At 46.6% G+C, this 14,927-nt stretch overlaps 1 protein-coding gene across 3 annotated transcripts in view; it reads right to left on the reverse strand.

The window, feature by feature from the left end:
• Positions 1 to 14,927, reverse strand: part of LOC120999861 (phosphofurin acidic cluster sorting protein 1-like) — a 170,774-nt gene that overhangs the window by 124,058 nt on the left and 31,789 nt on the right. For all 3 annotated transcript variants that reach the window (XR_005778662.1, XR_005778663.1, XM_040430898.1), the window contains exons 3-7: positions 12,683 to 12,772; positions 11,607 to 11,732; positions 7,297 to 7,459; positions 6,618 to 6,700; positions 6,220 to 6,303 (exon numbers count right to left, since the gene is read on the reverse strand). Coding sequence is in view for 1 of the 3 variants with exons in the window: in XM_040430898.1 (XP_040286832.1) it covers positions 6,220 to 6,303; positions 6,618 to 6,700; positions 7,297 to 7,459; positions 11,607 to 11,732; positions 12,683 to 12,772 (546 nt within the window). In the remaining 2 variants the exon portion in view is untranslated. The remainder of the gene's footprint in view (positions 1 to 6,219; positions 6,304 to 6,617; positions 6,701 to 7,296; positions 7,460 to 11,606; positions 11,733 to 12,682; positions 12,773 to 14,927) is intronic.

Below are 14,927 nucleotides of genomic sequence, written 5' to 3' on the forward strand. Positions count from 1 at the left end.
ACCATCATTAGTGCTTCTCATCCTCTCAGTGTTCGTCCACCATCATTAGTGCTTCTCTTCTCACAGCGCTCCTCTACTATTATTAGTGCTTCTCATCCTCTCACAGTGTTTGTCCACCATCATTAGTGCTTCTCCTCTTCTCACAGCGCTCCTCTACCATTATTAGTGCTTCTCATCCTCTCACAGTGTTTGTCCACCATCATTAGTGCTTCTCCTCTTCTCACAGTGCTCCTCTAGCATCATTAGTGCTTCTCCTCTTCTCACAGTGGTCATCCACCATAATTGGTGCTTCTCATCAGCCTATTCATCAGACAAGAATCATCCAGATACTTCTACTCCCCACAATGAGTTGGAGCCTCACATTCCCTGGAACATTACTCCTGCCATCCTGGGTTTGTGGACTTTTGAGTATGTATAAGTCATCACCTCTGGAGAGCTTTTCTATCTGGCTTAAATGACAGAACCAATGCTCTGTATATTCTTTACATAGTGTAGGCTTACATTGTCAGTACCACTTATAATCTAAAGCCATCTCCAGCTAGTTCCTTAGTCCTCTCATTCCTCTGTATCTAGTACATATAGGGGGTTTTGGGGATCACAAGAGAGTGGTTTCTCCAGATTTGTCACTAAAGTGCTTGTTCTCAGGATCCCTGTTTCAACATCCTCTCTCACTGTTTATAGTGATCCTTTCTGTAACAGAACGCCTAGCACCCCGACCGGGTACCTCCGTCGATAGTTGCTCCTAGTGCTTCCAGAGGACTCCAAGCACTCCACTCGACACCGTCAGCACTGCAGACCCCACGAACCGCCGAAGCTTGGTGGAGGTGTCGCCGTCTCCTACCCACCCTGGACCTACGACAAGGCTCCAGGCTCCAGTGGGTGAACCTCTCCTAAATCCAGAGACAGGAACCAGGAGCAAGCTCTTACAAGAGCTTATACTCAGGGGAGTATTATGATATAGCAATCCCCAAGAGTGTAGTTATTCCATCCCCCAAACATGAGCCAAGACTTCATGAAGGTATAAAACAGGAACTCTCTTTATTTTAACACACAAGCATTTTATACACATCTTCCAACAGTTACCACCCCAGGGTTTTGTAAAAACAGCCAATAACCACGTACAATACACTCAGACACTCCCACACAAAATCCTCCCCTCTGTCCGTGATTGCATCAACCCAGTGTGAGGTAATTCTATCATCACAGGCAGACGAATACACAATATCCTCTGTCCTGGAGACAACCGAGAAGTAATTCAATTATCTCTCAGGACAAAGGACATCGCCAATACACACAGAGAGACAATGGAACAGACCTCCCTACTCAACGTATACAATGTCCCACCCTTTTCAATACACATAGACATTTAACATCCCAAAAGGGCACGAATTAGACCAGGGTTCAAGTTAGTCCAAGTCCTTTGTGAACAAATGAGACCCTCCAAAACCCAGTGGCGAGGTTGGTTTCGCCACACTTTCATCTCCAAGTGTCACTTTAGTGACCATATCTCTTATATGGTGATCCCAAGTCTCATCCTGCCTATTATATAGTGATACCAAGCCTAAACTTGCCTACCATATACTGATCCCAATCCCCATCCTGCCTTCCATATGCTGATCCCAAGACTAAATCTGCCTACCATATGCTGATCCGAATCCCCATCCTGCCTACCATATGCTGATCCCAATCCCCATCCTGCCTACCATATGCTGATCCCAATCTCCATCCTGCCTTCCATATGCTGATCCCAAGACTAAATCTGCCTACCATATGCTGATCCGAATCCCCATCCTGCCTACCATATGCTGATCCCAATCTCCATCCTGCCTTCCATATGCTGATCCCAAGGCCCATTCTGCCTTCCATATGCTGATCCCAAGCCCCATTCTGCCTTCCATATGCTGACCCCAAGACTAAACCTGCCTACCATATGCTGATCCCAATCCCCATCCTGCCTACCATATGCTGATCCCAATCCCCATCCTGCCTTCCATATGCTGACCCCAATCCCCATCCTGCCTTCCATATGCTGATCCCAAGCCCCATCCTGCCTTCCATATGCTGACCCCAAGACTAAACCTGCCTACAATATGCTGATCCCAATCCCCATCCTGCCTACCATATGCTGATCCCAATACCCATCCTGCCTTCCATATGCTGACCCCAAGACTAAACCTGCCTACAATATGCTGATCCCAATCCCCATCCTGCCTACCATATGCTGATCCCAATACCCATCCTGCCTTCCATATGCTGACCCCAAGACTAAACCTGCCTACCATATGCTGATCCCAATCCCCATCCTGCCTTCCATATGCTGATCCCAAGACCCATCCTGCCTTCCATATGTTGATCCCAATCCCCATCCTGCCTTCCATATGCTGATCCCAATCCCCATCCTGCCTTCCATATGCTGATCCCAAGCCCCATCCTGCCTTCCATATGCTGACCCCAAGACTAAACCTGCCTACAATATGCTGATCCCAATCCCCATCCTGCCTTCCATATGCTGATCCCAATCCCCATCCTGCCTTCCATATGCTGATCCCAATCCCCATCCTGCCTACCATATGCTGATCCCAATCCCCATCCTGCCTACCATATGCTGATCCCAATCCCCATCCTGCCTAGCATATGCTGATCCCAAGCCCCATCCTGCCTTCCATATGCTGACCCCAAGACTAAACCTGTCTACCATATGCTGATCCCAAGCCCCATCCTGCCTACCATATGCTGATCCCAATCCCCATCCTGCCTACCATATGCTGATCCCAAGCCCCATCCTGCCTTCCATATGCTGACCCCAAGACTAAACCTGCCTACCATATGCTGATCCCAATCCTCATCCTGCCTTCCATATGCTGATCCCAAGCCCCATCCTGCCTTCCATATGCTGATCCCAATCCCCATCCTGCCTACCATATGCTGATCCTAATCCCCATCCTGCCTTCCATATGCTGACCCCAAGACTAAACCTGTCTACCATATGCTGATCCCAAGCCCCATCCTGCCTTCCATATGCTGATCCCAATCCCCATCCTGCCTTCCATATGCTGATCCCAATCCCCATCCTGCCTTCCATATGCTGATCCCAAGCCCCATCCTGCCTTCCATATGCTGATCCCAAGCCCCATCCTGCCTTCCATATGCTGATCCCAAGCCCCATCCTGCCTTCCATATGCTGATCCCAAGCCCCATCCTGCCTACCATATGCTGATCCCAATCCTCATCCTGCCTTCCATATGCTGATCCCAAGCCCCATCCTGCCTTCCATATGCTGATCCCAATCCCCATCCTGCCTACCATATGCTGATCCCAAGCCCCATCCTGCCTTCCATATGCTGACCCCAAGACTAAACCTGCCTACCATATGCTGATCCCAATCCTCATCCTGCCTTCCATATGCTGATCCCAAGCCCCATCCTGCCTTCCATATGCTGATCCCAATCCCCATCCTGCCTACCATATGCTGATCCTAATCCCCATCCTGCCTTCCATATGCTGATCCTAATCCCCATCCTGCCTTCCATATGCTGATCCTAAGCCCCATCCTGCCTTCCATATGCTGATCCTAATCCCCATCCTGCCTTCCATATGCTGATCCTAAGCCCCATCCTGCCTTCCATATGCTGATCCCAAGAATAAACCTGTCTACCATATGCTGATCCCAAGCCCGATCCTGCTTACTATACAGTTTCTCAAAAAAGTGAGTCCTCTCCTCACATTTTTCCAAATATTCTATTATATCTTTTTCTGGGACCACCGAAAATCTGATCCTTTGATACAATGTAAAGTAGTCAGTGTACGGCTTGTATAACAGTATAAATTGGGCGTGCCCTCAAAATAACTCGACATACCACCATGAATGTCTAAACCGCTGGCAACAAAAGTGAGAACACCCCTAAGTAAAAAAAAAAAATGGCCAAATTGTGCCCAAAGTGTCAATATTTTGTGTGGCCCCCATTATTTTCCAGCACTGCCTTAACTCTCTTGGGCATGGAGGTCACTAAAGCTTTACAGGTTCCACTGGAATCCTCTTCCATCCTCCATGACAACATCAGAGAGCTGGTGGACATTAGAGACCTTGCCCTCCTCCACCTTCCATTTGAGGAGGCCTCACAGATGCTCAATAGGGTTTAGGTCTGGAGACATGCTTGGCCAGCACCTTTACCCTCAGTTTCTTTACAAGGCAGTAGTCGTCTTGGAGGTGTTTGGGGTCGTTATCATGTTGGAATACTGCCCTGCGGCCCAGAAGGGAGGGAATCATGCTACCATTCATGGTTCCCTCAATGACCTGCCTACCATATTCTGATAACAAGGATAAACCCGCCTAGTACCATACCCAAACATAAACCTTCCCACTAAGCCCTGACCTGTCCACGATATGCACTAATTTGGAGGTCTAATATTAATTAGAACATATGCTAATCGAAAGATCAAACCTTTCCAGAATATTCAGTGATTCAGAGTCTGCCAACCTAAATTCAGAATTTACTGAACCTGAGTGTCGACCAGCACAACATACAACTAACTGACCCTTAGCTACTGATCCAAAACCTAAACCAGCCAAACATACAGGATCTGTTCATCTAGAACCTAAGCCAGTCCAGCATACAGTATCTGTTCATCTGAAACCTAAGACAGACCAGGATACAGTATCTGTTCATCTAGAACCCAAACCAGCCCAGGATACAGGATCTGTTAATCTAGAACCTAAGACAGACCAGGATACAGTATCTGTTCATCTAGAACCCAAACCAGCCCAGGATACAGGATCTGTTAATCTAGAACCTAAGACAGACCAGGATACAGGATCAGTTCATCTAGAACCTAAGACAGTCCAGGATACAGGATCTGTTCATCTAGAACCTAAGATAGCCCAGGATAAACTATCTGTTCAGCTAGAACCTGAACCAGCATAGAAAAAATGATCTGTTCATCTAGAACCTAAGACAACCCAGGATACAGGATTTGTTCATCTAGAACCTAAGACAGCCTATCATATAGAATCTGTTCATCTAGAACCCAAACCAGCCCATGATAAAGGATCTGTTCATCTAGAACCCAAACCAGCCCAGCATATAGGATCTGTTCATCTAGAACCTAAGACAGACCAGGATACAGGATCTGTTCTTCTGGAACCCAAACCAGCCCAGCATACAGGATCTGTTCATCTAGAACCTAAAACAGCCCAGGATACAGGATCTGTTCTTCTAGAACCCAAACCAGCCCAGCATACAGGATCTGTTCATCTAGAACCTAAAACAGCCCAGGATACAGGATATGTTCTTCTAGAACCCAAACCAGCCCAGCATACAGGATCTGTTCTTCTAGATCCTAAACCAGCACAGCACATCTTCTAATGCAGAACTTCAATGAGCCCAGAATATGTACTGATCCCAGAACCTGGACAGTATACCTACCCACATGAGATTCAGCCAGCTAAACCTGCTCAACAACAATTCAAAGTTTCAGTCTTTCCAACCTATTCTCTGATCCAGAGCCTCATCTACTAAGATTCTGAGGATCATGTGTATAGATCACCTCCTAAATACTTTAGAGGTAAGAAGATCGCAGCAGAGGAGCTTCTATCCTCTTTTGGCCTGTACATAACAGTGATGAAGGTGCTCAGAAGACACAAGATGAAGCTTAGTCACCTGGTACTTCCTAATCACCTCCTGACATCACACCTCAAGTCCAGGAGAGCAGCATCATGTGTGGTGCCACGGCTGCTCCACAATCTGAAGAGGCTACTGAGGAGCCCCATTTCTTAGTGTCAGGGTAAATCTCAGGCACCAGATGCTGACTGTCTCTGTTCTGGAGATTTATGGAATGGACTGTTCTGTTGGTGGGCAGTACATTGTGGCACTCAGACGAAAGGTAGACAGTCAAAGCTTTCAAGTCATTTGATTGACTGTGGGTTTCAGACACATACAGACTCCAGAATGAGAACATATGCCAGAGAATCAGTAAAAAACAAGTTTGGGAAAGGGTTAGCAAGATGTTACCTCATGTAATGTTGAATATCTCTGAAATGTTCATAAGAAGAACTTTAAAAGTGCAGGGGATGGCGGAGAATGACTTCTGGACCAGCTTTCATAAGCCAGGAGGACTGGGAATGTGGCTGGCCAAATGACCGAACAGTGACCACTCTATGAACAGTGTGACCCAGGAGGTAGAGCTGTCACACACAGGACTCACCCGTATAGCCGTAATTACCTGGCGGCTCAGAGACGTGCTGTGCATCAGCTTCCTGACAAACTTCTTCGGTCTCCTCATCTCATCATCTTCATCATCTACATCCTAGCCAGGAGAAATTGAACCACGTTACCACACCTCCACCCACACTGTCCTACAGACCAAGTTCAAGATAGTAGAGAGGACCTAACTCCAGTAGGTGCCTCCAACCCTCTGCTCTATCCATCAAACTGAATGTCTCACTGTGTAATAAGTCTCCACTATGCTTTACACAGCTATATAGAAGTGGATGAAGTGGCAACCATCCCAACACCTCACGTGATGCCAGGGGACATCTGCTCTCTTCAGACCCTCTGGTGATGTCTCTATGTGCCTAGAGTGAGGGGCCTATACTATGTTCTATAGGAGGCAGCCCTCACCTGTCCTTGACCTTCATCACTGCCATCTTGCTCTGAGGAATAACTGTCCTCATCATCCTCTTCTTCCCAGTACGGTTCAGCATCTGGAAAACAAGATGCAAGTCAAGACATGGCCCTGCAAAACACCTTCAGGAATGAAGCCCCCAGGACCAGACCTCCCAAGTGACCCTCTTTTGGAGGGACCGTCCCTATTTTTGACTCTAGTCCCTCTGTCCCTCTTTTTTATCTGATGTATAGATTTGATTAGAGCCTTGTATAATATTTCATAATTTGATCCGATTAGAGTTTTAGAAATTTCTATATTCAAAAAATGTGTGCGCTAAAGTATAAGCGAACCATCGAAGTGCGTAGAAGTGCAGGAAAAAACGATCTCACATGATGAACCATAAGTGTCCCTCTTGGACTGTCCAAAACGTTGAGAGGTATGCCCAATGCATCCTCTGCCGCCCCAGTGCGTCCCCGGCCTGTAAAACCTATGATAGTGCAGGTCTGCATGCACTCAGCGGGCCCTCAGCTGGCCCTCAGCATGCACTCAGCGGGCCCTCAGCATGGTCAGGAGATCTGCATATCTAGAGGTCTCTGAGTTCCCAGGCTGCAGCCTCCAGGTCTCAATGCTCTTCGTATGGGGGACCTATAAGACCTCCAGCTCCCCAGATGCGCCCACATACAGCTTTCTTACCCAGGCCCTTGACCTTTGGTCTGGTCACGGTGGTGACCTCTTCGTGATCGATGGGCTGGCTGGACAGTGAGAAAATGCTGATTTCTGCCACTCGGATGGCCGGATCTTTACGGTTACTGTGGAGGTCCAGGACCTTCATCCCCTCTGTAGGACGCTGCATCACCTGCGTTGTGGAGGACAGAAAGCTGCTGTAACTATTAGGAGCCCACCGCTCTACCAGCTAACTGTAAGCCTGTGCCTTTAAGAGAAGTGTGCTGTACGATACCACATAGGAAACCGTGCAGCCTGTGAACGGTGCCACGTGTAGTGGGAGGAGGTGTCAGTCAGCCCGGGCATGACTGCGAGCGGGGACTAAGGTGCGTCCAGTGCTAGAGACACCTGAGCCCCGCCCCCGAGGAACCAGCCAGTGGACTGAATGCCTGTGACATGTGGTAATGAGGAGGGCGAGGCGCGGGGGCGGTCAGAGACGATGGGAGTGATATATTGTGTGGGGGGAGGCAGATTAGATTGTGAGCTCCTGGGGTTAGAGACGATGGGAGTGATATATTGTGTGGGGGGAGGCAGATTAGATTGTGAGCTCCTGGGGTTAGAGACGATGGGAGTGATATATTGTGTGGGGGGAGGCAGATTAGATTGTGAGCTCCTGGGGTCAGAGACGATGGGAGTGATATATTGTGTGGGGGGAGGCAGATTAGATTGTGAGCTCCTGGGGTTAGAGACGATGGGAGTGATATATTGTGTGGGGGAGGCAGATTAGATTGTGAGCTCCTGGGGTCAGAGATGATGGGAGTGATATATTGTGTGGAGGGAGGCAGATTAGATTGTGAGCTCCTGGGGTCAGAGATGATGGGAGTGATATATTGTGTGGGGGAGGCAGATTAGATTGTGAGCTCCTGGGGTCAGAGATGATGGGAGTGATATATTGTGTGGAGGGAGGCAGATTAGATTGTGAGCTCCTGGGGTTAGAGACGATGGGAGTGATATATTGTGTGGGGGGAGGGGAGGCAGATTAGATTGTGAGCTCCTGGGGTTAGAGATGATGGGAGTGATATATTGTGTGGGGGAGGCAGATTAGATTGTGAGCTCCTGGGGTCAGAGATGATGGGAGTGATATATTGTGTGGGGGGAGGAGGCAGATTAGATTGTGAGCTCCTGGGGTCAGAGATGATGGGAGTGATATATTGTGTGGGGGGGAGGCAGATTAGATTGTGAGCTCCTGGGGTCAGAGATGATGGGAGTGATATATTGTGTGGGGGAGGCAGATTAGATTGTGAGCTCCTGGGGTCAGAGATGATGGGAGTGATATATTGTGTGGGGGGGAGGCAGATTAGATTGTGAGCTCCTGGGGTGAGAGATGATGGGAGTGATATATTGTGTGGGGGGAGGCAGATTAGATTGTGAGCTCCTGGGGTTAGAGACGATGGGAGTAATATATTGTGTGGGGGGGAGGCAGATTAGATTGTGAGCTCCTGGGGTTAGAGATGATGGGAGTGATATATTGTGTGGAGGAGGCAGATTAGATTGTGAGCTCCTGGGGTTAGAGATGATGGGAGTGATATATTGTGTGGGGGAGGCAGATTAGATTGTGAGCTCCTGGGGTCAGAGACGATGGGAGTGATATATTGTGTGGGGGGGAGGCAGATTAGATTGTGAGCTCCTGGGGTCAGAGATGATGGGAGTGATATATTGTGTGGGGGAGGCAGATTAGATTGTGAGCTCCTGGGGTTAGAGATGATGGGAGTGATATATTGTGTGGGAGGGAGGAGGCAGATTAGATTGTGAGCTCCTGGGGTCAGAGATGATGGGAGTGATATATTGTGTGGAGGGAGGCAGATTAGATTGTGAGCTCCTGGGGTTAGAGATGATGGGAGGGATATATTGTGTGGGGGAGGCAGATTAGATTGTGAGCTCCTGGGGTTAGAGACGATGGGAGGGATATATTGTGTGGGGAGGAGGCAGATTAGATTGTGAGCTCCTGGGGTCAGAGACGATGGGAGTGATATATTGTGTGGGAGGAGGGGAGGCAGATTAGATTGTGAGCTCCTGGGGTCAGAGATGATGGGAGTGATATATTGTGTGGGGGGGAGGCAGATTAGATTGTGAGCTCCTGGGGTTAGAGATGATGGGAGTGATATATTGTGTGGAGGGAGGCAGATTAGATTGTGAGCTCCTGGGGTCAGAGATGATGGGAGTGATATATTGTGTGGAGGGAGGCAGATTAGATTGTGAGCTCCTGGGGTTAGAGATGATGGGAGTGATATATTGTGTGCAGGGAGGCAGATTAGATTGTGAGCTCCTGGGGTCAGAGATGATGGGAGTGATATATTGTGTGGGGGGAGGAGGCAGATTAGATTGTGAGCTCCTGGGGTCAGAGATGATGGGAGTGATATATTGTGTGGGAGGAGGCAGATTAGATTGTGAGCTCCTGGGGTTAGAGATGATGGGAGTGATATATTGTGTGGAGGGAGGGGGAGGCAGATTAGATTGTGAGCTCCTGGGGTTAGAGATGATGGGAGTGATATATTGTGTGGGAGGAGGCAGATTAGATTGTGAGCTCCTGGGGTTAGAGATGATGGGAGTGATATATTGTGTGGAGGAGGCAGATTAGATTGTGAGCTCCTGGGGTCAGAGATGATGGGAGTGATATATTGTGGAGGAGGCAGATTAGATTGTGAGCTCCTGGGGTCAGAGATGATGGGAGTGATATATTGTGTGGGGGGAGGCAGATTAGATTGTGAGCTCCTGGGGTCAGAGATGATGGGAGTGATATATTGTGTGGGGGGGAGGCAGATTAGATTGTGAGCTCCTGGGGTTAGAGATGATGGGAGTGATATATTGTGTGGAGGAGGCAGATTAGATTGTGAGCTCCTGGGGTCAGAGATGATGGGAGTGATATATTGTGGAGGAGGCAGATTAGATTGTGAGCTCCTGGGGTCAGAGATGATGGGAGTGATATATTGTGTGGGGGGGAGGAGGCAGATTAGATTGTGAGCTCCTGGGGTCAGAGATGATGGGAGTGATATATTGTGTGGGGGGAGGCAGATTAGATTGTGAGCTCCTGGGGTCAGAGATGATGGGAGTGATATATTGTGTGGGGGGGAGGCAGATTAGATTGTGAGCTCCTGGGGTTAGAGATGATGGGAGTGATATATTGTGTGGGAGGGAGGCAGATTAGATTGTGAGCTCCTGGGGTTAGAGATGATGGGAGTGATATATTGTGTGGGGGGGAGGCAGATTAGATTGTGAGCTCCTGGGGTCAGAGATGATGGGAGTGATATATTGTGTGGGAGGGAGGCAGATTAGATTGTGAGCTCCTGGGGTTAGAGATGATGGGAGTGATATATTGTGTGGGGGGGAGGCAGATTAGATTGTGAGCTCCTGGGGTCAGAGATGATGGGAGTGATATATTGTGTGGGGGGGGGAGGCAGATTAGATTGTGAGCTCCTGGGGTCAGAGATGATGGGAGTGATATATTGTGTGGGGGAGGCAGATTAGATTGTGAGCTCCTGGGGTCAGAGATGATGGGAGTGATATATTGTGTGGGGGGGGGAGGCAGATTAGATTGTGAGCTCCTGGGGTCAGAGATGATGGGAGTGATATATTGTGTGGGGGGGGAGGCAGATTAGATTGTGAGCTCCTGGGGTTAGAGATGATGGGAGTGATATATTGTGTGGGAGGAGGCAGATTAGATTGTGAGCTCCTGGGGTTAGAGATGATGGGAGTGATATATTGTGTGGGGGAGGCAGATTAGATTGTGAGCTCCTGGGGTTAGAGATGATGGGAGTGATATATTGTGTGGGGGGAGGCAGATTAGATTGTGAGCTCCTGGGGTCAGAGATGATGGGAGTGATATATTGTGTGGGGGAGGCAGATTAGATTGTGAGCTCCTGGGGTCAGAGATGATGGGAGTGATATATTGTGTGGGGGAGGCAGATTAGATTGTGAGCTCCTGGGGTCAGAGACGATGGGAGTGATATATTGTGTGGGGGAGGCAGATTAGATTGTGAGCTCCTGGGGTTAGAGATGATGGGAGTGATATATTGTGTGGGGGAGGCAGATTAGATTGTGAGCTCCTGGGGTCAGAGATGATGGGAGTGATATATTGTGTGGAGGAGGCAGATTAGATTGTGAGCTCCTGGGGTCAGAGATGATGGGAGTGATATATTGTGGAGGAGGCAGATTAGATTGTGAGCTCCTGGGGTTAGAGATGATGGGAGTGATATATTGTGTGGGGGAGGCAGATTAGATTGTGAGCTCCTGGGCACAGGGCTGTGGATTAGTTTACTGCCATATAAACAGCAGGACGTCACCTCCGCCATGTTGATGACCCCGATGGCCAGGGACTTGTAGCCCAGGATGGTGCGGTTCTTGTATCGCTTCCGTCGCTGTAACATGATCTGCAGGTTGTTGGCGTCTCTCTTCAGGAAGTGCGGATACTGGAAGAGACGAGGAGCGCACGGTCAACACCCCATGGGATGTCCCCCTGAAACAGCCAGTGTCCCCCAATGGACCATCCCAGTAAAATATAGCACAATTTGAGATATATGGCCCATAATCCACAGACAAGATCCATAATCTACATATATACCCCATAATATATAGACAGGCTCTATAATCTACATATATATACACCCATAATCTATAGACAGGCTCCATAATCTACATATATACACCCCATAATCTATAGACAGGCTCCATAATCTACATATATAAACTATAATCCACAGACAAGCTCCATAATCTACACCTATATATACCCTATAATCTATAGACATGATCCATAATCTACATATATACCCCATAATATATAGACAGGCTCTATAATCTACATATATATACACCCATAATCTATAGACAGGCTCCATAATCTACATATATACACCCCATAATCTATAGACAGGCTCCATAATCTACATATATAAACTATAATCCACAGACAAGCTCCATAATCTACACCTATATATACCCTATAATCTATAGACATGATCCATAATCTACATATATAAACTATAATCCACAGACAAGCTCCATAATCTACATATATACCCCATAATCTATAGACATGCTCCATAATCTACATATACATACCCTTTAATCTGTAGATTATGGAGCATGTCTATATATACCCTATAATCTATAGACATTCCTTATAATCTACACCTATATATACCCCATAATCTATAGACATGCTCCATAATCTACACGTATACCCTGACAGATTATGGCGCATGTCTCTCTGCGGTCACTGCTTCGCTCTGCCTCTTCAGGTCTCATACATATCACGTGTCACATGTTCCAGAAATGACCGGGTTGAGTGGGGTCTCGGCCTTTCCTTCAGTCCGTGGCCCCCATGTTTCCTCCGTCACCTGTGGCTGTCATCACTCACCTGGAGGGAGAAGCTGAGCTCCAGCTCCGTCTCCATCACCCCACATGGAGGAAGCTGGTACTCATTGGAGCGGAGAACTCTCTTTGAGCCCTGGATGAGGAGAATAAGAAGCCGGATTCACTGTCAGTATAATACTCCACGGTATAATGCTCCACGGTATAATACTCCACCCACTATATAATACTCCACTCACTGTATAATACTCCACTCACGGTATAATACTCCACTCACTGTATAATACTCCACTCACTGTATAATACTCCACTCACTGTATAATACTCCACTCACTGTATAATACTCCACTCACTGTATAATACTCCACTCACTGTATAATACTCCACTCACTGTATAATACTCCACCCACTGTATAATACTCCACCCACTGTATAATACTCCACTCACTGTATAATACTCCACGGTATAATACTCCACTCACTGTATAATACTCCACTCACTGTATAATTCTCCACTCACTGTATAATACTCCACGGTATAATACTCCACTCACTGTATAATACTCCACGTATAATACTCCACTCACTGTATAATACTCCACTCACTGTATAATACTCCACTCACTGTATAATACTCCACGTATAATACTCCACTAACTGTATAATACTCCACTCACTGTATAATACTCCACGGTATAATACTCCACTCACTGTATAATACTCCACGTATAATACTCCACTCACTGTATAATACTCCACTCACTGTATAATACTCCACTCACTGTATAATACTCCACTGTATAATACTCCACTCACTGTATAATACTCCACTCACTGTATAATACTCCACTCACTGTATAATACTCCACTCACTGTATAATACTCCACGGTATAATACTCCATTTACTGTCAGCTATCAGAGCAGTATAATACTGCATTCCCTTTCAGCTATCAGAGCGGTATAATACTCCATTCACTGTCAGCTATGAGAACAGTATAATACTCCATTCACTGTAAATGCTCCATGGTATAATACTCCACTCACTGTATATACTCCACGGTATAATACTCAATCCACTGTCAGCTATCAGAGCGGTATAATAGTCCATTTCCTTTCAGCTATCAGAGCGGTATAATACTCCATTCACTGTCAGCTATCAGAGCGGTATAATATTCCATTCACTGTCAGCTATCAGAGCCATATAATACTCCATTCAATGTCACCTATGAGAACGAACGGTATAATACTCCATTTACTGTCAGCTATCAGAGCAATATAATACTCCATTCACTGTTAGCTATGAGAACGGTATAATACTCCATTCACTGTATATACTCCATGGTATAATACTCCATTCACTGTACATACTCCACGGTATAATACTCCACTCACTGTATAATACTCCACTCACTGTATAATACTCCACGGTATAATACTCCACTCACTGTATAATACTCCACGTATAATACTCCACTCACTGTATAATACTCCACTCACTGTATAATACTCCACTCACTGTATAATACTCCACTGTATAATACTCCACTCACTGTATAATACTCCACTCACTGTATAATACTCCACTCACTGTATAATACTCCACTCACTGTATAATACTCCACGGTATAATACTCCATTTACTGTCAGCTATCAGAGCAGTATAATACTGCATTCCCTTTCAGCTATCAGAGCGGTATAATACTCCATTCACTGTCAGCTATGAGAACAGTATAATACTCCATTCACTGTAAATGCTCCATGGTATAATACTCCATTCACTGTATATACTCCACGGTATAATACTCAATCCACTGTCAGCTATCAGAGCGGTATAATAGTCCATTTCCTTTCAGCTATCAGAGCGGTATAATACTCCATTCACTGTCAGCTATCAGAGCGGTATAATATTCCATTCACTGTCAGCTATCAGAGCCATATAATACTCCATTCAATGTCACCTATGAGAACGAACGGTATAATACTCCATTTACTGTCAGCTATCAGAGCAATATAATACTCCATTCACTGTTAGCTATGAGAACGGTATAATACTCCATTCACTGTATATACTCCATGGTATAATACTCCATTCACTGTACATACTCCACGGTATAATACTCCATTCACTGTCAGCTATCAGAGCAGTATAATACTCCAATCACTGTCAGCTATCAGAGCGGTATAATATTCCATTCACTGTCAGCTATCAGAGCCATATAATACTCCATTCAATGTCACCTATGAGAACGAACTGTATAATACTCCATTTACTGTCAGCTATCAGAGCAAT

Source organism: Bufo bufo, chromosome 4 (genome assembly GCF_905171765.1).
Source record: "Bufo bufo chromosome 4, aBufBuf1.1, whole genome shotgun sequence".
Lineage (NCBI taxonomy): Eukaryota > Metazoa > Chordata > Amphibia > Anura > Bufonidae > Bufo > Bufo bufo.